This window comes from Monosiga brevicollis, genomic scaffold (assembly GCF_000002865.3).
Source record: "Monosiga brevicollis MX1 MONBRscaffold_50 genomic scaffold, whole genome shotgun sequence".
Lineage (NCBI taxonomy): Eukaryota > Choanoflagellata > Craspedida > Salpingoecidae > Monosiga > Monosiga brevicollis.
Window position 1 is genome coordinate 139,358 of NW_001865087.1, and position 19,235 is coordinate 158,592.

Consider the following 19,235-nt stretch of genomic DNA (forward strand, 5'->3'; position numbering starts at 1 on the left):
GCCACAGCTCCAGCCCCGGCTGCTCCAGCTCCGGCCGCCGCTGCCCCGGCTTCCGCAAAGAGTGACAACAAAAATCCTGCTCGTCGGCGCGAGCAGGTAAGCTCGTCCGATCCATATCCTCATTCTCAACATCGATTTTCGCCTTGCTTGCGCTCACCCACACCCCGCCTCACGCTGCTCCGTCGTTCTATCTGCGCCCCTTTTAGCTCATTCAGCTAGCTCCCGTCCAAGTCGACTCGGCCAAAACCATCAGCACGCAAAAGCTCATTGAACAGCAAGTCAAGGCCGCCGGGGTCTTTGATAACAGCAGTGGCATGCGGCGCGTCGATCTGGCCAGCCTCGAACGCAATGGCGTGGCTTCGGCTGGCCCTTCCGCCGTTTCTGCTCCAACGCCCGTCATCACGCCCATCGGCGGTGGTGCACCCGTGCCCACAGCCTCGGCCCCCGTCGCCGCCAACACCCCGGCCCCAGAGTTCCCGCCTGAAATGTCGGACCACCCCGCCGTTGAGGCCCTGCGTGTCTCACGCCACTGTCTTGAGCAGGCTCAAGGAGCTTTGCAGGAGCGTTGGACTGCTGCCAAGGCTCACGTTGACAAGGAGTTTCAGCGCTTCACTCAAGCCGTCGTCGCACGCCACACCGCTCTGCTGCGCGAGATCGACGACAAGATGTTCCAAGAGTCGGCCCTCTTGGCCAAGCGACAGGTATGCGGACTGACGTGCGACGGTTTCTTAAAACTTGGTTTCCGTGACCAGACGGTCCGAGCGATAGCACTCAGAACCAAACCGCTCATGTTCTCACCATTGCGTCTGCTGGCTCAGACAATGCTGGGACGCTTGACGGTCGAGCTGCAAAGCTGCATGATTCGAGGTGTAGACCCAGAGCTGGCCCTGAAGCTCGAAAGCTTTCGTCAAACGAGTGAGGTCGACGTCGACCACTGGTTTGCGGACCGGGTCACGCTGGATCTCAAGGAAGACGTCAAGAACGTGGGCCAAGCTGGGTCCATCTACTCGGTCGTGAGCGCCCAACCCCCACCCGAGGTGAGTATTTGAACGAGTTTCCAAGTGGCCAATGTCCACCCTTCTGTCTTTGCTGTTCATGATTGCCTTTCTCACTACCCTATTGGCTGGCTTGTAGCAATCGCGACGCAAGGCTCCTGCACGCAAGAAAGAGCTGAAGCTTGCCATGCCCACCAAGTTCGTATGCCGAGAATCGTCTTGTCTTGTCTTGTCTTGTTCAGTCTATGTGCTTTTCAACGCATTCTGTTCAACGCATTTATTTTCTTTTCAAATTGGCTTCTGTTGCTAATCTACGCGTGTGCCTGCATATTGGCGTGAAATTGCTGTAGTCTGATGAATGGCCAGCCCAAGCCACAAGGGGCGGCAGCAAACTCGGGCAGCGCCAATGGCGGTCGTGGTAACAGGAACAAGGGCAAGGGCAAGGGCAAGGGGTCGGACGCACCCGCCCCGGCAGGCAAGCAGGGCAATCAAAAACAAGACAAGCCCAAGCAGGACAAGCCCAAGCAGGACAAGGTCGAGGGCGCCGGCAAGAACAACAAGGCAGCGGCAAACAAGAAAGCCGGCAATAATGAGAAATCGGGCAAATCCCAACAACAACAACAACAACAACAGCAACAGCAGCAAGGTGGCAAGAACACCAACAAGAATCAAAAGAAGGAAAACAAGAGTGCTGAAGCCGAACAAACCAAAGCTCCTTCAACCGAGAGTACGGCCAAGCCACAGCCGCAGCGCGAGCCCCGACGCCGCCGCGATCGCAACTCGCAGAAGAGCAGCGATGTAGAGTCTGCAGACGCCGCCGCAGCGCCTGCCCCCAGCCAGAGTGTCGAAGCCTAACTAATTTTTCTTTTCTTTTGAAGGAGTCTGTGGTTTTCCCAACCCCTTGCACTTCCCGAACCCGCATCCACCACCCAGCTTGACGCCTGCCAGTCTCTGCCACTCTGTTCACCTTGATGTGTTTCTCTGCTTTTTGACAATAATTCTTCTTTGACATTGGCGGTTGCACACTTGCCGTCACTGGGATGTCCCCATCTTTTGACTTTTCTCCTGTCCCAGTTACAAAAGCCAACTCCTCCTTCTTTCCTTTATTGTATTTGTCCGTCGACCTGCACCCAATCCACCCCTTTTCCGATCTTGACGCGTGCTTTTCCACTTTTGACAGGAGTGCAGATCAGGTTGCGGTTTTATGTCAATAATTACAATGACAACAGTCGAACAAATCGATGCCAATCAAAGCGCAACGTTGCCGCATGTATATCGGCTCGAATAAATCTGATCTTGGATCTTGATGTTCTGATCAATGTGGAATGGCATCGGCACTGTGTCAAATTAATTCGACATATTTGAAGACGTGGTCCGCGTCAGGCTCCAGGACGCAGTCCGTGTGGCCAACGCCAACCTGTTTCTAAGGTTGTTCAAGTCGCTTCTTTTCCTGTTTTTGATTTCTAACTACATTCGGATGTATTTTTGTGTCTCTGATGTAGAAAGCGGAGAAAAGTACCGTCGGACAACTCGTGCCTTGTCAGCGATGCAAACTGGGTTGGATTGTGTAGCGATGCGGTCGAACCCCCTTATTGGCTGAGTTCCAGCACTCACATAAGATGGCCGTGGAAGAACAACAATATTATTACTCTATGAGCAAAACGGATAACAAGAAAAAAATTTGAAATTGAATTGTATGTCTTCCAAGTATGGGACGCGAAAGGCAATGGCCGCCCGCGCTCCCCAACGAGATATTGCACGAGAGCCACGCCATGATTTTTGGCATAGATTCACGCCTCATGATTGACCCTGAGCCATCGACTAACCCACCACGAACGCGCAAGAACCAAGCTATACACGCCAACAACGACACAAACATGTAATTTCAAAGTGGGTAGATGTTGCCCATCCTGCCACAGTTCATTGCGGTCAAGCGAGAAAACAGGGCCAAGAACCAAAGCTCGGTGAAGAACCAGGGAGCAAGTGAAAAGGGCGACAGATGTTCCGGCAGCAGTGTCAAGCTTAATCCACCACGTGCAGCAGACGCATGCAAAGCCCTAGTTCATGCTTTGGTTGACTGGCATTCCATTTAATCAGCCAAGAGATCATCCTCATCCTATACACGGCAGGTGGCAGGTGAGCCATCACGGCGAGGCAACGACGTGAAACAGGGAGGAGGACACGAAGCGGGGTGGAATGACAAAGTCTCACACGCACCAGATCATCCGCGGCTGTGGCGTCGACGTCATCCAGATCGAGGTCCAAGTCATCATCCAGGTCATCAACCTCAGGCTGTTCCTCAGGCTGTTCCTCTTGCTCGTCTGCGGGCTGTTCAATGGTCTCTGCAGGCGCCGCAACCTCCTCCTCGTCACCAAAGTCAAGATCATCGTCTTCAATTTCCTGCTCCTCGGCCTCTTCCACTGCCTCCTCGGGCGCTGGCGCTGACACGGCGTCCACAGGCGCGGCGGGCTGTGCGCTGCTGGTGGTGGCAGCAGCAGCAGCCAAATTTCGCTCCCAAGCAGGAACCTGACGCTCGGCTTGCACGGCCTGGTATTGGCTGGCCGGGGCAGCATGCACGTTGCGTGCCCTATCAAATCATGAACACGAAAAAAAATCGTGAGAACTCATTCCAACTACATGCAGGCCGTGGCACGAGCGTGGGCGGGTACCTACTTGAGAGCAGCCTCCAATTGCAACGACTCTTGGAAGTTGGGGAACAGGTTTTCGTACTCGCTGGGCGAGGCCAGCGCTTGCGACAGTTTCGGGCGCGACTTGCTCAGCGATTCCTTCCAAGCTGCAGTGATTTCCTCCACACGGGAGGGAACGTAGGTGCGTGCAAATAGCGCGGCTTCGGCCACACGGTTGCTTTCCAGCAGCAGGTCGATGCATTCGCTCGCTTTGCCCTGCAAGAAGAGAGCCAAGAACCCAATGTTGTGCTTGCCCTCGGCCACGGCGTCGCAAGCCAAGCCCTGAAGCTTGTCTGCCTTGCCAGCGGAGCTGTGCAGCACAAGACACGACGAAGTGAGGGGTCAACAGGGGTGCACGTGACGGTCGGGAGTTGTGACTCGAGCAAGGCAGTAGCATTCACAACACACTGTAAGGTGTGCAAGCGCTCGGGTTGCGTACCTGTAGAGCAGAAGCTGGCCGCTGTAATCGTGGGCATGGGCCAAACATTCCTCGGCCAGATCAAACATGGATTTCTGCATTGCGGCCTCAGCCAGCAGCTTCCACTTGTGCACGTTGTCCAACTCCTGGGCCAGCTCGCGGGCGACGATGAGCTTGTGCAGGCTAAGAGCAAGCTCGAAACGGTGTTCGGCGTCTGTGGAAACGACCAGAGCTTGCTCTTTGAAGCCCCGCTTCTCGAGGAAGTGAGCCACGCGCGTGCGCTGATCAGCAGGAATGTTGGGCATGACTTCATCAGCAGCCTCAAAGTCGCCGCGCATGACAGCCGTCTGGTATTCGAGGACCGCCAACGGGAGCTTGTAGGAGATGATGTTCAGGTCCTTGTCACCCAAGTACACGCGGCCGGTTTGGCTGAGGTAACCCAGAAGGTACATGGAGCGATCCATGTGGGAGACGGTGACAATCTCGCCACCAACGTAGTAATTGAGGCGGTTGCCCTTGTTGGTGTAGATGAAGCAGTCACCCACCCAGCAAGCAGTGTTGACCGAGTCTGCAATCTCCTCCAGCACCTCAAGGGCATCTTCGATGCCTTCCTCATCAATCTCACCGCCCGAAGCCACAACCTCGGCAACAGCATCGGCATTGTAGGACAGCATGTAGAAAGTGTCGTCATTGGTCACGATTGTGAGTTTATCGCCAGCCTCGGACCAGAACACGTTGACGGCGTCGATTTCAATGCGACGGATCAGCTGCAGGCTCTCCCAGTCGTAAAAGCTCAGCGTTCCAAAGCCGCGCACACCAAGGAGCGTGCCACCGAAAATTCCTAGAGTTCAGGGCACCGCGGTGAGGTAATGGCGCACGGTTGTTCCCAATGAGCGTAGCGTTGGGGAAAAACAAGAAGAAGGAGAAAAGAAAAGAAAAGAACAGGGGAGGGAGATGACGGTGGCAAACCAACCTTCGGCGCTAAAGTCGGGCTTGAGGGTTGCCTTTTCTTTAAAGTTCTTGAACAGCTTGACCTTGGAGCTGCTTTCACGAGTGGCATACTCTGAGGCATCGGCACCCCACACAAACTCAAGAGCCTGACCAAAGGCCTTGTTGCGGAAGGAGAGCGCAGTATGGATGTTGTACTCGCCATCACCACACACCACCACAAAGCGGCCGTTGGGATTGTGCGACAGGGACTGCGGGAAAATCTCGCACGAGCCCAGCTCCTGCATGAATGAAATACGACAGACAATGAGCATGGCGAGTTGGAACGCGACTGTAGGAGGTTGGGGGTTGCATGTAGTTTTTTTTTTTTTTTAAATCAACATGTGCGGGAAGAGGAGCGGACCTTCATGGCGAGGGGCAGGGGTTCGCCGTCCTTGATCGAGTCCTCCAGCTTGAGAACGTTGGCTTGTTGAACTTCGTTGTGCTTGGTGACGATGATCTTGCCATTGTTGTCCATGGACATGGCCGGTTCTTCACGTCCCAGCTTGACCATGATGGCACCGTCGTCGTAGGCGATGGCCACGTTGTTGGTGCCGAGGCGGCAGCTCATGGCCCAGACGCGTTCCATACCGTAGTTGAGGGTGTTCTCAAGGCGGTAGGTGTTGGAGTGCCAGACGCGGATGGTGCCGTCTTCGGCGCCCGTCAGCACAATGGGGAGCTCGGGATGAAAGGCAACAGCGCACACGTTCTGAGTGTGTCCCTCAAGCGTCTGAAGGAAGGAGCATGCGTCAAGCGTGGTGGAAGGTCAAAGGTGTAAGGATTCACGAGGAAGCCAGCGAGACCAGGTGAAAGACCAAGGTTGTTTCCGTGGGAAAAAAACAACAACCGAAAAAAAAAAAAAACCAAAACCAAAACCAAATCCAAAAACCAAAAACCAAGAAACCAAAAGACAAAACGCCAAGCGAACACGCAACGAAGAAGCGTAAGCACAGGTCCATGGAGGGTGACGCACCGCAACGCAGGCCTTGCTTTGGTAATCCCAAATCTTGACGGTGCAGTCATCGGCACCAGAGACCAGGTAGGGCTTTTCACCTCCGGGAAAGTAGTCGATGCAGTTGACGCCCTTGGCATGACCCTGCAGGGTAAAGTTGGGCTGGGCGGCGCCAAGCTGCCAAACCTTGATGGTGCGGTCCAGGGAGCACGAGGCAAACGTGTTGGTATCCTTGGGATTGAAGGTCACGGCCATGACGTAGTGCGAGTGCCCCTCAAAGACCTGTCATTGGGTAAGCATAAGCCCAGACGTAAAAAAAGGTCGACGGCCAAGGGTGAGCAAAGATTCACCAAGCAGGGAGTAAGACAGGAACAAAAGGAAAAAAAAAAAAATCCAAGAGGCACGCAGAATCATCAGGTTAAGCGGGCGGCGGTGGCGACACTTGCCTGTTTGCATTCCCAGTTGGCATTCCAGTCCCACATGCGAATGGTGGCATCGTCGGAGGAGGAGAGGACGTAGGACTGTGTGGGGTGCACGGCGAGGGCGCGGATGTAATCAGTGTGGGCCTCGAAGCTGTGCGCCTTTTCCAGCGTGTTGTAGTTGAACACGGAAATGCGCATATCATCCTATAGCCAAGAAAGGGAAAAAAAAAAAAGAAGTAGAAAGGGAAAAGAAAAAGAAACAGAAGGGGTCAGGATGAGAAGGACGAGGAGGGTGAAGCCGCCCAATGCCCAAACAAAGCGACAGCTCGGGCTGCCCGAGGCGAGGCAACGGAAAAAAAAAGGGGTGGCAAAAGCAACAGTGTGCGCTGAGGAAGACGGGGGTACAGACCGAGCCGGTGACAATCCAGTTTTTGCGGTCAATGAAGCGAGCCGCGCGCACGGGAAGCTCTGTGACTTCAAAGGTCTTGATTTTGGTCTGAGAATTGTAGTTCCAGACGTGGACCGAGCCATTGTAGAGGGCAACCAAGAGCCAAGGTTCTGTGGGATGAATATCGATGCCCTTGACGCGATCGCTGCGCGCGCTCAGCTGGCGCTTGATGTCCAGACGCAACGGCTACGTGTGTGGCAAGGCGTTAGCATGCGTCTCTGATCAAACATGTGTTTGTGCCATCTGGGAGGGGGCATGGTTTGGTCTAGCAAAGGTGCCTGAGCGAGCTTCAGCAAGGCGTGTGACGCACCATGGTGGCGGTTCAAGACACGATGAGGACAGAGGGGATACAACTGGCAGCCAGAAGCCTTGCAACGTCCACCCGAGCGACAGTGAACGGGAGGAATCTACGTAGCCAACGGCAAGGAAACCTCGCGAGCTAAACATGTATCGGATGATACAAAATGCCAGCAAAGCAGAGTAAAAAAAAAAAAAAAAAGTGAGTCTTGAGCACGAGAAAAGCGAGCGCGAAAGGCCGTGAAGACGGAGGAGGAAAGAGTGATCACGACAGGACAAGACGGGCCAAGAGCAGGGCACACGGGACGAGTTGCCGGGAGAAGCACTTGGGCATTAACAGGAGAGTCGGAATGGCACAACGTAACACAACAGCACGCTGCCCTTTGTAACTTTCTGGTCGATCAAGAGAGCGGGGTGGGGGACACGAGGAATCAGTGGCTCGGATCTCCTTGCAGTGATGACCACACGAATAGACGGATCCGATCAAGCCATCGGATCCGCCTGCTGCATTTGCACCATCACCGACCCCACTGCATCTGTCGCCCGAACGCGCTGCCCTTTTGACCAACGTGCTCCAGTGGGAGCAAGCGCAAGCGAGAGAGGAAAAAGGTCACAAGTACAGAGACAGAGAGAAGGAGAGAAGGAGAGAGAGGGAGAGGAAGACAGCCAAGCGTAAACGAGTCCGGCTAGCCTTCACCCGGGTACGAGTGCTCAGGCAAACACCCATAGCCCTTTGGCACAGTCCGGCACGGCGCTGCCATTTCAACTCACAGCGAGAGAAGAGAGAGAGAGAGAGAGAGAGAGAGAGAGAGAGAGAGAGAGAGAGAGAGAGAGAGAGAGAGAGAAGAGAGAGAGAGAGAGACACACACACACAGAGACACAGAGACACAGAGACAGAGAGAGAGAGAGAGCAACTCACCCCTTGAAAGTGTCACTTGGGGTCAGGTCTCTGGAAATGCTCTGAGGCTGTGAATGTCAGATGAAAAGATTCTCTGAATGTGCCACCCTGAACTGGTCAACCTCTTCTTATACGTTGAGGTTTTCTCTAAGGCATGGCCGTTCCAACAGGGATCCCCTCAAAGTTACAATCCATCATTCCGTGTCTCTGCCTCAGAAGACATACCCTCAAGTTGACTGGTGCAACGAGTCTCTTCAAGTCTCTTCAAGTCTCCTCAAGTCTCTTCCCAGGCACAACTGTTCTCAACACCTGTCGAAATGCGCTGTTGTGTCAGCGTTTCGGAAGGACCTGCAGCCTTTTTGTCAGCATACCAAACAACCTGTTGGCGTCAAGTCTAACACAAGTCACACTTAAATAACATTCGCGTCATCAGTCACACGCAAAGTGTGACACAATACACACTGTAAAGGGCTCGCAAGCTGGTTCCACGCAGGAATTCAGTTGGTAACAGCTGTTGCGACCAAACTTCCCATGTGTTTTACTTTTTTTTTTTTTCTTTTTTTTCTCTTTTTTTTGGGATTTTTATTTTTCTTTGTTCTGGTCATTGAAACGGCAGCGCCACTGCCTTTCTGCTGCTCGGCTGCCGTCGTAGCCGCTGCCGTCTGCCGTGCAGGCAGACCCTTGCGCTTGATCGCGCATTTGGGACAACCTTCCCTTCGTCACGACCTGCCGGCGTTTTAGCCCGGGTGACCCTGACCGCCACCACCCAAAGGTCAGCACGAGATTGCTTGCGATGACATACCTGACCTCGATCCTGTCACATTCTCTGCTTTTGGTTTCATTCCGAGTATGATCTCTGCTTTTCGCATGACTTTTGCCTTTGTGGTTCTCGTTGATCTTGAAGCTTCTCTGCCGTTGCGCTGTGATGATCCTTCTCTCTCTCTCTGTGTCTCTTGCGTGTGGTGGTGAAGTGCGTGAGTGCTCTCTGGATCATAACGGCAGCGCCGCTGCATCAAGCCAGCACCGGGACCCACAACAGAGTGTGAACAAGCGTGCGTGTGTTTCCTTCGATCCCTCCCCTGCTTTCCCGTTGGTCTTGCTGCCATTGTGGCTTGCACACACAAATGCAGGCAGCACTGACTCGGAGCCTCGTGTGTCCGTTGAGCTAAATTTGTAACGTGATGTGGCAGTGCAAACCTCGACTTGGTGCCCCTCTGCTCCCGCTCCCCGATCACCCTGTCGACCCATTTTGCTTCCCTTGTTCTTGTTCTGAACCCTTGGTTTTTTGATGGCGTCCAGCTTGTGCTGTCGCCATTTGCCCTTTTTTTGCCTCTCTCTCTCTCTCTCTCTCTCTTTTTCAAAAAAACACCTCACGATTGCCGTGCTCGTCTTGCGTGCTCGTCCTGCGTGCTCGTCTTGCGTGCTCGTCTTGCGTCTTGCGTGCTCGTGTGACCTCACTGCGCAACTGTTTTTGTCAACTCGCCTTTGTACTTGTTCCAGACCAATTTTTTCGTCTTGGTCTAGCGCCTTGATCATCCTTTCCGACCGCCACCATGGACTCTCTTTTTGCAAACCTGCACGGGGCAAACGGCGATGCTTTGAGTGCCTCAGACTTGATGAGCGCTGCCTCGGACGTGTGGATCTCCGATTCCGCTTCGGACTTGCATTTTGCTTCAGACGTGTTTCTCGAAGATGCAGATGCCTCCAACACACTGGAATCCGTCTTTGGCGAACCCATCGCCTGTCCCGCCACAGCTCTGTCCCATCAAGAACAGCAACACAACGCAGCCCAACTCCTCGTTCTCCCAGAGCAACAACAACCACAACAACCACAACAGCCACAACAGCAACAACAGCAGCAGCAACCGCCTCAACATGCCTCGAATGCCTCCTTGCTTACCGCCACACCTTTGCCCATCACGGCCACAGCCCCGGGCCTTCTACCTGCATCCACCGCCTCGACCACCACCTCCGGAAAACGCAAGTGCCACGCCACTTCGCACGGCGTGGCACCCCCTCCCAACCCCACAAAACGCCCCTACACGGCGACCCCGACACTCCCCCAACACAACCCCTCCTCCGCTCGTCCCCTGTCTCAAGCGCCAGCACAGGCGTACCTGGCCTTTCCCGGCCAATCCCTTCAACTGTCACACCAACAGCGACAATCCCAACACCGGCCGCAAGAACACCAACCCCAGCAAATGGCACAACAACAACAACAACAACACATTCAACGCCAACAACAACACCAACAACAACAATCTCATCAGCAACAACAACTACAACAACAATCTCAACCGCAATCGCAATCAGCGCAACAACAGCTGACAGAACTGCGCCCACAAGCTGGCAGCGCTTACGCAGCCCACCCCAACACTACTCCTTCTCTGCTTCCTCCGCCCCACTCGGGCAACAACCATGCCTCCTCAAGTGGTGCCCAACAAGACCTCGCCCCTCCCAACACCCTCTGTCCTCCATTGAGTAGCTCCGCCTTTGCCTCAGCAAAACGACAAGGGCTGACTCCGGAAGGGGCCCTGGCTCAGTTTCTCACTTCCATTACCGACGAGGAACGTGCCCTGATCATCTCAGAAGGCGTTGACGTCCCCCTCTCGGGCCTCATCACCCAAGCGCAGAGCCGCGAACTCAAACGCATGCGCCGCAAGGTCAAAAACAAGCTCTCCGCCAAAGACTCTCGTCGTCGACGCAAGGAGTACGTCACTCAACTCGAGGAGGAAAACGCTCAACTCCGTGCCCGCCTTGTGACCCTTCACGATCAATCCATGGCTCGTCAGTCCATGCCAGCTACCACCTCCTCCTCCTCCTCAACCACCACCACCACCACCACCACCACCACTACCACGAGCAGTGCTTCCCCGTCACGCGCCCACTCACAGCCTTCCTCAGGTCGTCGCCCGGCATCACGCCAGCATCATCAAACTTATGCCATGGTCATGATCATGCTGGCCCTCTCCTCCTCCACGACGCGCCTCGGTTCTCAGCCCCTGACAGGCGCCCCCAGTCCCAACCTTAGCCTCAATTTGGCAGAGAAGATGGGTCATGGGCACAATGCCGTTTTGGCCTCATCCCCGCTCTCTGGCTCAGACTGTGAAAGCGTCGATGACCTTTACGGTGACGCGGGTTCAGAGCTCGGGCTAGCTGAAAACCCTCTATTCTCTGATCTAGCTAGCAATCAAGACGCCGACCTCATCGAGCCCCTCTCCACCCTGCTCAAGCAAGGCACCGCCGGTCTCAACATGCATGTTGCCAACCTTCCTGTTGCTCTCCAGCAACAGCTCGCCCACGTTCTCTCGACTGCTGGTCCCCAGTTTGACTCGGGTGCCATCGAACAGGCTATTGTTCTTGCCCCAAAGTCCAATGACAATCTCTGGATGCAGGATACCGCTCCCAAGATTGAGCCAGTCAGTCAATAATTGGCCAAATCTTGGCCGGTTCTACAACCCCATTTTGTCTTTTTTTTTTTTTTTTTCAGCTCCAAATCACAAATTTGCAGTGCCGCCGAACCTTGGCCCCATGGCCGAGCGGAAAAGACACGATTCCTGTGAGCAGAGCAACAAAAAGGTGACGGAGCATCGCACGACACAAAAGCTACGAAATTCACAAACTCAAGAGCAAAAATAAAACCAAATACAAATTATCAACGACAACAAAGACTGCGCCGTTCGAAGGTGTCCGCATGACTACCTTCTTTGTTTGAATACCCGCCGCGCACGGACCACCGCGTCATTTTGCCACCGGCAATAAAATGCCCGCCAACTCGAATCACTTGCAAATAGGGCCAATCGGATTGAATATGCTCAAAAATCGAACAGAAAGTGTTTTTCTTCTTGAAATCTCTCGTTTGCCAGACATAGCGCGGCTCGGGCATAGAAGTGGATCGGCAGAGATGATACATCGTGTACAAATCTCGATTGCGCTTCTTGTTCTCTTAAATCCCTATTCATAAATCTGATTGCCTGCGTGGCCATCCCTTGCGCCCTTGAGCGGTTCTGTCTCGACTTGAAGGCCCAGGGGCTTCATAGCCTCTCAAAATCGACCTATCCTTCACGCTGGCGCTCAGCCCTAAAAAGTCAACCGCTTCTTTTCACGCCTGCCACCATGAACAAAGAGAGAGCACCGACAGAAATTGTGTGAAGGACACAAGCTTTTGCAAAGCCAAGTCAAACCACGAGTTCGTAGCTTCGTAGAAATAGCAAGCTAAACTCGACGTACCTTCGCGAAGATAGGAGGTACGAAGCGTCCTCGATCAAGTCATGCGACTCTGTTTTGAACATGTATACGCATTCCAACAAACGCGCACGCTTGGCTTGTTGCATAGCCTGTGTACGAGAGCAAGAGACATGGGGTAGAGCACGATTGAGAAGGGGGGAACACAAAACACACTAGATCGGCCCGCCTCTGAACGGTCAGAAGCTGACCTTGGAGCTCTGCGCGCCTGATACTCGACTTGCTGCCACGACCGCGGATGGTGTACCATTCGAAGAAGATTGCGTCGAGTCTGATACAAGCTTTTTTTTCCTTCCTCGTCTCTTGGGCTTTTCAACCTCTACTTTGGGCAGTGCCGCGGCAACGCATGTCGCAGGTCCGGGCTTGGCATCCTGGCCCTTGCAAGCACGCTCTACTTGACTTTGCAAGGACCGTACTGTCCGCTCTCGCAAAGCAGCACGTTGCTCCTCCTCATCTGTCGTTCCCCGCCGTCACGAGCAACCAATGTTATTTGCAAAAGCACACCTTGCGTGCGCAAAATTGCAAAGCACATACCCTGAATGGGGTGACGTTGCACGTCAAGTGGTTTTGGAAACGCTTGCCATTCCGCTGGGTGCTCACACACTTGCAAAATCTGCATTGATGGTCTGTTCCCAAGCAAGCGTCGCAGGCCAGACAGTCAAAAAGAACAAGATGAGCTTTAAAAAGCCACACGTTCTTGAAACGGGACAAGAGCGTCATCTACCGGTCCAAGTTTGACCAGTCGTGCTTGGGTCGAGGCCGATAGATGCGATCTACAAGGTACACATGGCTCTCGTGCCCGGACCGAGTCGGTCGACCTACAGCCATGGAAATTTGGATGAAAGAAAGACACGAGCAAGTGACGTGAATGTGTGTGACCCACCACACAAAGCCTCAACCATCAACGGACTCTCAGACCAGCATCTGCATACAAACCACTAATGTACTGGGCGCGGTGCAGCACGCAGCAATGGCCACGATACAAGTGGGCTGGGATACTGCGCATCTCGGGGGAAAAGGCCAGCTACAGTCAACATGCCAACGCAAATCGCACGTGTCATCCTAAGCCTTTAAGTTGCTGTCGCATCAAGGGTGGACTAGAATTCAAACAGGCACGGCAACCGAGGAGAGCGAGGGGCGGGGGGGGGGTGTACCTCTTGAGGATGAAATTGGTGGCGGGGCTCACGCATGGAGTGCTCAGGAAAGAAGAAGCAACGGCCTGTCAGCCAAGGCTGGCCGTTGGCATCGCGCCACAGCTGCATTGCATCAGGTCATTAGTCCATGTAGGGTGTCGTATAGCACCAGCACGAGGGCACGCGCGCAAGACATACCATTTCGATGCGCATGACCTCGTAAACCTGTCGCGCTTGCGGGTGGTTGGCGGGAATAGTACCTTGCCCCTTGGGCCACGAACGCTATCGTTGTTGTCCATACAAAGCAATGCCATCAATAGCAATCGAGTTCCTCGTAAAACCAACAAAGCAAAACCAGAAGCAAAACTACATCGGTTCTAATCTCGAGTCTCTCAAAGCGCACAAACAGGCTCCTTTACCTGCTTTGTGGGTTTGAGCGAACTACGGCGCACGGAGCTCATCAAGTGATCTTCGAGCGCCTCCGAATTTTCTGCCACGACATAAATGCAATCTCCCAAGCGCAGAAGTGCAGGCTTGGCGTCATGCCAAGGATTTGTGACCTCAAGCGTTCGGTAATGCACCAGAGTTTCATCCAGCTGTTCTTCAAGAGTCGCCACTCGACTTGCCAAGCGTCTGCTAGCGCTGCGCATCTGCGCGTGCTTGGCTTTGAGCTGTTTGGCAGCCTGTTCTCCCCGGGAGATAGCAGGCCGGGAGATGGCCAACGCCAGGCGTGTGAGCGTCGGTAAATGTGACACGATGACGTGCATCGCAAAGCAGACACCAAGGCAAACCTACGTTGTCGTAAACCTGCAAGGCCATGGTTTGTGCCAGCAATCGTCGCGAATGGTCAATCACATCTGAGAGCGTGACACTGCCATGCCCTTTTCGACGATATGATAGGGTCGTGATGAGTTCAGTAGACTTGGTATTGGTTGCTGTTGCGGTAGATCGTAGGTGAACCATCTCATCCACCGCTTGGGTTAACGCATTCGCATCGTCGCTGTGTTCAAGGCTAAACAACAAGTCCAACAGCATTCGGGTGCGTGCCTCTGTGAGGCCACCTTTGGAGATGATCGATGCACTTTCTGCGGCGAGAATTGGCATCCCTTCCGCGCTCAGAGTGGGAGGAGTTGGTGGTCTCGTGGGATGAAGCGTGCCGATGGAGTCTGATGTCGGTGTTGTTGCGACTGGTAAAGCCATGTCGGAAGAGGCTAACGGTGTGGAAAGAGGCCCTGCCCCTCTTCCGCCACCCAAATTCTTGTTGTCAAGATCAGAGAGTCCATCCAGCTCGTACAAAGGCAGGTCTGAGACGCTGCTGCTCTCACTCGTAGACACGGGACCTGCCACTTCCACCGCTGACCACCTGGCTGGATTAGGTGGTAGCATGGCAATATCAGCCTCAAGCGCAGCACGCACCATCCTACCCGTATGCGTGAGATGCGGATGCGCGGGAATGGGATGAGTCACACCGATCAAAGACAAGAAACGAGTCCAAGCAGACGGTGTTACGGAGCAAAAAAAAAAAAAAAAAAAAAAAAAAAAAAAAAAATAAAAAAATAAAAAAAAAAAAAAAAAAAAATAAAAAAAAAAAAAAATAAAAAAAAAAAAATAGTGGCGCAGCAGACGATACCCGAGGAAGCTGCGCGTTTTGTTGCGTCGATTCGTGAGTTGCTGCAGTGAGGCCTTGGCCTCGCTCAGCTGCGTTTGGTCACGTTGAGGCAAAATGAGCAAAAGATATCTTCAGTTTGTACACCAACGTATGAATGATCAGCGGATGTTCACACCTCTGAATGCAAGGCATCGCGAGATGCCTCGACGGCGCGCGCCTCAGCTTCAGCGTCGATCAACTGGGCTTGTAGATCACGCCCTTGTGGTGCAAGTCGCGCTATCCCATATAAGACCGCGGTGAGCAACAGAGAAACCTCCACGCAGGGCAAACGTGCTCAGACAACTGACCTTGATCAGCCAGACGTTCGACATCGCTGTCCAGAGGTACTTCACGGCTGCGTGGAATGCCCGCGCAAAGCCAACAGCGGTAGTCTTGCACCTCAGCAGCCGCCGCCATTGTGGTTCCCATGCAGACCACATGCTGCCACGTCTGAGCCAGGATTGAGAAAAAGGCCATCAGGTCCCAGGATGGAGTGGGACAGCATGGGGGAATAACCGTTCAAAAAACGTATCAGCGACACAGGCGCAAGATGTATCGGACGACAAAGAGGAATGGCAAAGACAAAATGGTCATCTCGGCGCGACACGCACCCCACAGCTGCAGCATTGAACCATGTTTCCTTCATCGACAAGAGACTCGCAGACACAACTAAAGCAGATTGGGGCGTGGTGGGGGGGGGGGGGGGGGCAAGTGAAGATTGCATGAATCAATAAGGCGGTGTGACGCCTATGGGCCTGAGAGAAAGCAACCGTGGTGGTGACGTACCGAATGTGGTCAGACCACGGTGTTTTCGCAATGACACCCGTCTTGTCATCAACATTCCTGTTGGCATCGGCCCCGTGTTCGACGGCATCTCCGTGCATGGAACGGACTGCGACTGCCATGGCCTCGCTGGTATTGCGGACTTGATCTTGTAGGACTCGGCCACGATTCTTCAGAATAAGATGACGTACAGCTAGAATGGAGCGGTGTTCTTTGGAGCCTGCATGTGTAAAGCAAAGGATGAGGCATTTCGAAGGGATGGCTGGCTCGAGTATTAACAAAACAGATTGGCTCATGACTGGCAAAAGAGCTAGGCACGAGTGCACGAGTGCTGGCCGTGGATCTGACCTCGAGCAAATTTGTGAAAAAAGGCATCGCACAAAGCTAGCAAGTCCTGTAAGCAGTCCTCGATATTCTTGTATTGGCCATCGTCCACACGCTCAGCAATGTCGTCCCAAGTCAACACTCCCTGTGCCATTTGTCAGGAAAAAAAGCAAACAAACGGGAAAAACAAAACAAAAGTACAAAAAAAGTTCTTGTCAGCGCTCGTGGCAAGGTAGCAGATTCAGTGGCGACGACGATATTAGGCATCGGCAAGATTGTACGCACGTTTTCACGCGCCAAGCGTGGGAGCGCGCGCATTAAGGGCCGGGCAACGAGGCCCAGTGTCTTGCTGCGATGAGAGCTGAGTAAGCTGAGAAAATCATGCAGGGTAGTGGCCACGGCGACACGCTGATCAATCAGCCACTCCGGGTGAGCATCCAACACGTCGTTTACGCGCGAGCTTCGGCCTACCAGACAGGGCCGACACAAAATCATGAGTATAGCAGCACAGGATGATGTGGCGTGAGAGCCACGTGCGATAAGTGCGGAGCAACTCAGAACTTCATTCGTCACCTTGAAATTGGTGTGCACGCCAAGCTGCAAAGCGGGCTTGAAAGGTCGATTGCATGAGCTGAGCCTGCTGTTGCAAGCGCTCAGCTTCAATGCGCTCAGCTTGCAGAAAGTTGCGCTGCCCTTCAATCGTGCTCTCCATCTGAAACAATAGGAGGCGGACACCAAAAAGGTAGGTGAGCCAAGCTCGGGTTGCCATACAATCGACCGGAGAACTGGGTTTAAGGCACAAGAGTCAAGGCGATGGTCCAACGTGCCTTGAGTATGGGTCGCGGTAGAAAAATGTGGTTCGCGCGAACTGAGGCAAGCTGGCGCTGTGTCAAGGGCACAAATGCCTCGGCGCGCTCTTCAGCCTGCGCATGCCGATTTGGAATGGATGGTGCGAGCCATAAGAACCATGCGAATCACAAACGCAGCAAGAGAAAGCTTTGGATATCGTTGCCCCGCTTTTTCCTTAATCTTTGCATCATCATGTCTGCGCATCAGTACTTACCGAGCCTTTGTGCCAAAAGAAGGGGCGCCACAGCTGAGCAGGCTCAGTGCCTTCCTCAATGGCAAGTCTCAATGCGCTCAGACGACTTGTGCGCCGAAGCCGGTCATCACGCGCCTTTGGTCGGATGAAACCACGGCAATTGGAAGCACCACAGTGGCAAGCCTGGCACGCACAACCCATTGAGCAGCACGTCGTCAGCATGTCCAACTACGCGCAGCAATGTCTAAAACCCAGGCCGGCTGGCGCTGAGTGTAGCGCGAAACCAACCATGTCTTCCTTGAAAGACTCAAAGTTGTAGTCATAGGTGAGTTCCTCTCCAGCACGAATGGGCCGCTTGGCAAAAATTCCAACACGCCAATGACCTAGGGGATAGTGTGCATGCATCATTCATTCGGCGTTGGCGACCGGTGAGACAAAGCCTCGAGTTCAGGTATTTGTTCATTTGGTCCACATGGCAAACGTCTCATGAGAAATTCCTCTGAAACTTGCCGAGAACACTCCACTTTTCGATGCAGCAGTTTGGGTCACAGCTATGATTGATGTAGCGAGCATCGCAGCCGGCTTTTCCGGCATCAATGACGAGTCCACCATCTAAATTAAGGCAGTGGAAATGCTTGCGATTCTGCAGCGGGCCAAGCGTATGACCAGCCCAAGTGAGGACCAGGTCACGGCGGTCAGAGGGGCACGGAGGTCAAGAGGCGCCGCAAGACCTCGTAAGTGGTGGCGACGCGTTCCGCAAACTGCTCGGTGGACAAAACTTGGCCCACGTATTCCATAACAAAGGTTCCCTACAGAAAAAGACGGGATGGCATTGGCGGCATCAAGCTAAGTGAGGGCCGAAAACAAGTCAAACGGATACTCGCCGGAAAAACCAAGGTTGCCGTCGATGCTGAAGTATAAAGATGTGAAGCTCACCGCTGGAATATCGGCCGTGGTGATGATTCCAAAGCCTTTAAGGGGGAAGTGGATGCGCTTGAGCTGACGCCACCAAGAGCGGCGCTGGAAGCTAGACACAGTAACCGGGCCCGGATATGAGCAAAAAGGCGGGCTAACATGCATGGTCCCAGTCCCAGTCCCCAGGAAGGAACCGGCCACGTGATGTGGTTGGTCAATGGCCGTGAGCTTACCGTTGGTTGCTGCATTGATCACCACAGGGGCAGCGTTGGGGATGACACTCAAAATACCTGCATGGTTGTTGTCGGGGCCACGATGGCAATGAGTTTTGAAGGCGACGGGAGCGAGCTGCAAGGGTTGGCTAAGAGCGGGGATGCGTCTGGGTGGTACCAACATGAGTCGGTTCATGCAGTCGGGTCCGCAGCCTGGCTGATATGGATCAGCGACACAATTGCAAACGTTGACCTCATGACGCATCTACTCGGGCCGAGAGGGAGGGAGCACACAGGGAGTGTTGAGCGAAAGCTTTGGTGGACATCAGTCATGACTTGGGGTTGGGCTTGATGAAATACCGGTCGAAAGTCAGGCGGTAGCTGTGAATAATCGTTGGTCTTCCGAGACGCAAACGTATCGCTTTCTGTTTTGAGTTTACGGGCGCCACGTCCTCGGGCCGAGCGAGAACGCTGCTGAGAAGCGGCGAGGGCATTGTCAGTCGCAGTAGCTTCGACGACTGGAGCCGATTCGTTGACGGGAATGGCTCGGCGTTGAGGCTGGGTGCTTTTGCGGCCTGCGGCACCATGTGGGTTCACAGCTTCTGCAGTACTTGGAATGGCGGGGCTAGATTTGGATTTCGAGCTTGCCGTGCGTTTGCGACCCGGGCGCGAGGGGCCACGGCAACGTGAGCTGGTCGGCTGCGTAGATGAATCGGCAGTGTTCTTGGGGCGCGTTGCTTTGCCTTTGGTTTTGGCCACGGTCGTTTTGGGTGTAGGCAAAGCCGTCACTTCTTCCCATATGGCATATGGTAGCTCGAACGCCTTGAAA

The 19,235-nt window shown here is 53.9% G+C and overlaps 4 protein-coding genes across 4 annotated transcripts in view; 2 read left to right on the plus strand and 2 right to left on the minus strand.

Annotated features, from left to right (window-relative positions):
- The window catches only part of MONBRDRAFT_34765 (uncharacterized protein), a gene marked incomplete at its 5' end in the record, with an annotated part of 5,230 nt that extends 3,086 nt beyond the window's left edge, over nucleotides 1-2,144 (plus strand). The window contains 5 exons of the mRNA XM_001750854.1: nucleotides 8-96; nucleotides 207-701; nucleotides 819-1,037; nucleotides 1,135-1,193; nucleotides 1,346-2,144. Coding sequence (XP_001750906.1) covers nucleotides 8-96; nucleotides 207-701; nucleotides 819-1,037; nucleotides 1,135-1,193; nucleotides 1,346-1,850 — 1,367 coding nt within the window. The 3' untranslated portion in view covers nucleotides 1,851-2,144. The remainder of the gene's footprint in view (nucleotides 1-7; nucleotides 97-206; nucleotides 702-818; nucleotides 1,038-1,134; nucleotides 1,194-1,345) is intronic.
- A 526-nt stretch (nucleotides 2,145-2,670) lies between these two features.
- MONBRDRAFT_39343 (uncharacterized protein) lies at nucleotides 2,671-7,236 on the minus strand. Its single transcript, XM_001750869.1, has 10 exons — nucleotides 7,220-7,236; nucleotides 6,871-7,095; nucleotides 6,480-6,665; nucleotides 6,061-6,321; nucleotides 5,452-5,817; nucleotides 5,074-5,329; nucleotides 4,122-4,941; nucleotides 3,669-3,992; nucleotides 3,213-3,582; nucleotides 2,671-3,111 (listed from the first exon to the last, which is right to left on the minus strand). The coding sequence occupies exons 1-10, from the start codon at nucleotides 7,220-7,222 to the stop codon at nucleotides 3,085-3,087; spliced, it is 2,838 nt and encodes a 945-aa protein (XP_001750921.1). The 5' UTR covers nucleotides 7,223-7,236; the 3' UTR covers nucleotides 2,671-3,084.
- Nucleotides 7,237-9,657: 2,421 nt separating this feature from the next.
- MONBRDRAFT_30420 (uncharacterized protein) lies at nucleotides 9,658-11,535 on the plus strand (the record flags this gene model as incomplete). Its single annotated transcript, XM_001750855.1, has 1 exon — nucleotides 9,658-11,535. The coding sequence occupies one exon, from the start codon at nucleotides 9,658-9,660 to the stop codon at nucleotides 11,533-11,535; it is 1,878 nt and encodes a 625-aa protein (XP_001750907.1).
- Nucleotides 11,536-12,184: 649 nt separating this feature from the next.
- MONBRDRAFT_34767 (uncharacterized protein) overlaps nucleotides 12,185-19,235 on the minus strand; it is a gene marked incomplete at both ends in the record, with an annotated part of 11,224 nt that continues 4,173 nt past the window's right edge. Inside the window, 23 exons of the mRNA XM_001750870.1 lie at nucleotides 12,185-12,212; nucleotides 12,335-12,441; nucleotides 12,766-12,803; nucleotides 12,884-12,975; nucleotides 13,074-13,167; nucleotides 13,286-13,373; nucleotides 13,504-13,605; nucleotides 13,681-13,764; nucleotides 13,902-14,165; nucleotides 14,278-14,902; nucleotides 15,113-15,180; nucleotides 15,267-15,367; nucleotides 15,439-15,580; nucleotides 15,742-15,799; nucleotides 15,917-16,133; nucleotides 16,262-16,382; nucleotides 16,523-16,704; nucleotides 16,829-16,949; nucleotides 17,301-17,462; nucleotides 17,568-17,662; nucleotides 17,829-17,922; nucleotides 18,011-18,088; nucleotides 18,216-18,484. Coding sequence (XP_001750922.1) covers nucleotides 12,185-12,212; nucleotides 12,335-12,441; nucleotides 12,766-12,803; nucleotides 12,884-12,975; nucleotides 13,074-13,167; nucleotides 13,286-13,373; nucleotides 13,504-13,605; nucleotides 13,681-13,764; nucleotides 13,902-14,165; nucleotides 14,278-14,902; nucleotides 15,113-15,180; nucleotides 15,267-15,367; nucleotides 15,439-15,580; nucleotides 15,742-15,799; nucleotides 15,917-16,133; nucleotides 16,262-16,382; nucleotides 16,523-16,704; nucleotides 16,829-16,949; nucleotides 17,301-17,462; nucleotides 17,568-17,662; nucleotides 17,829-17,922; nucleotides 18,011-18,088; nucleotides 18,216-18,484 — 3,230 coding nt within the window. The remainder of the gene's footprint in view (nucleotides 12,213-12,334; nucleotides 12,442-12,765; nucleotides 12,804-12,883; nucleotides 12,976-13,073; nucleotides 13,168-13,285; nucleotides 13,374-13,503; nucleotides 13,606-13,680; nucleotides 13,765-13,901; nucleotides 14,166-14,277; nucleotides 14,903-15,112; nucleotides 15,181-15,266; nucleotides 15,368-15,438; nucleotides 15,581-15,741; nucleotides 15,800-15,916; nucleotides 16,134-16,261; nucleotides 16,383-16,522; nucleotides 16,705-16,828; nucleotides 16,950-17,300; nucleotides 17,463-17,567; nucleotides 17,663-17,828; nucleotides 17,923-18,010; nucleotides 18,089-18,215; nucleotides 18,485-19,235) is intronic.

Excerpts from the sequence above, each read along its gene's own strand:
- MONBRDRAFT_39343 (XM_001750869.1), bottom strand. Across the intron at positions 4,942-5,073 it reads GCCCGACTTTAGCGCCGAAG|GAATTTTCGGTGGCACGCTC; the intron begins GTTGGTTTGCCA and ends CCTGAACTCTAG. Across the intron at positions 3,993-4,121 it reads GGCCAGCTTCTGCTCTACAG|CTCCGCTGGCAAGGCAGACA; the intron begins GTACGCAACCCG and ends TGTGCTGCACAG.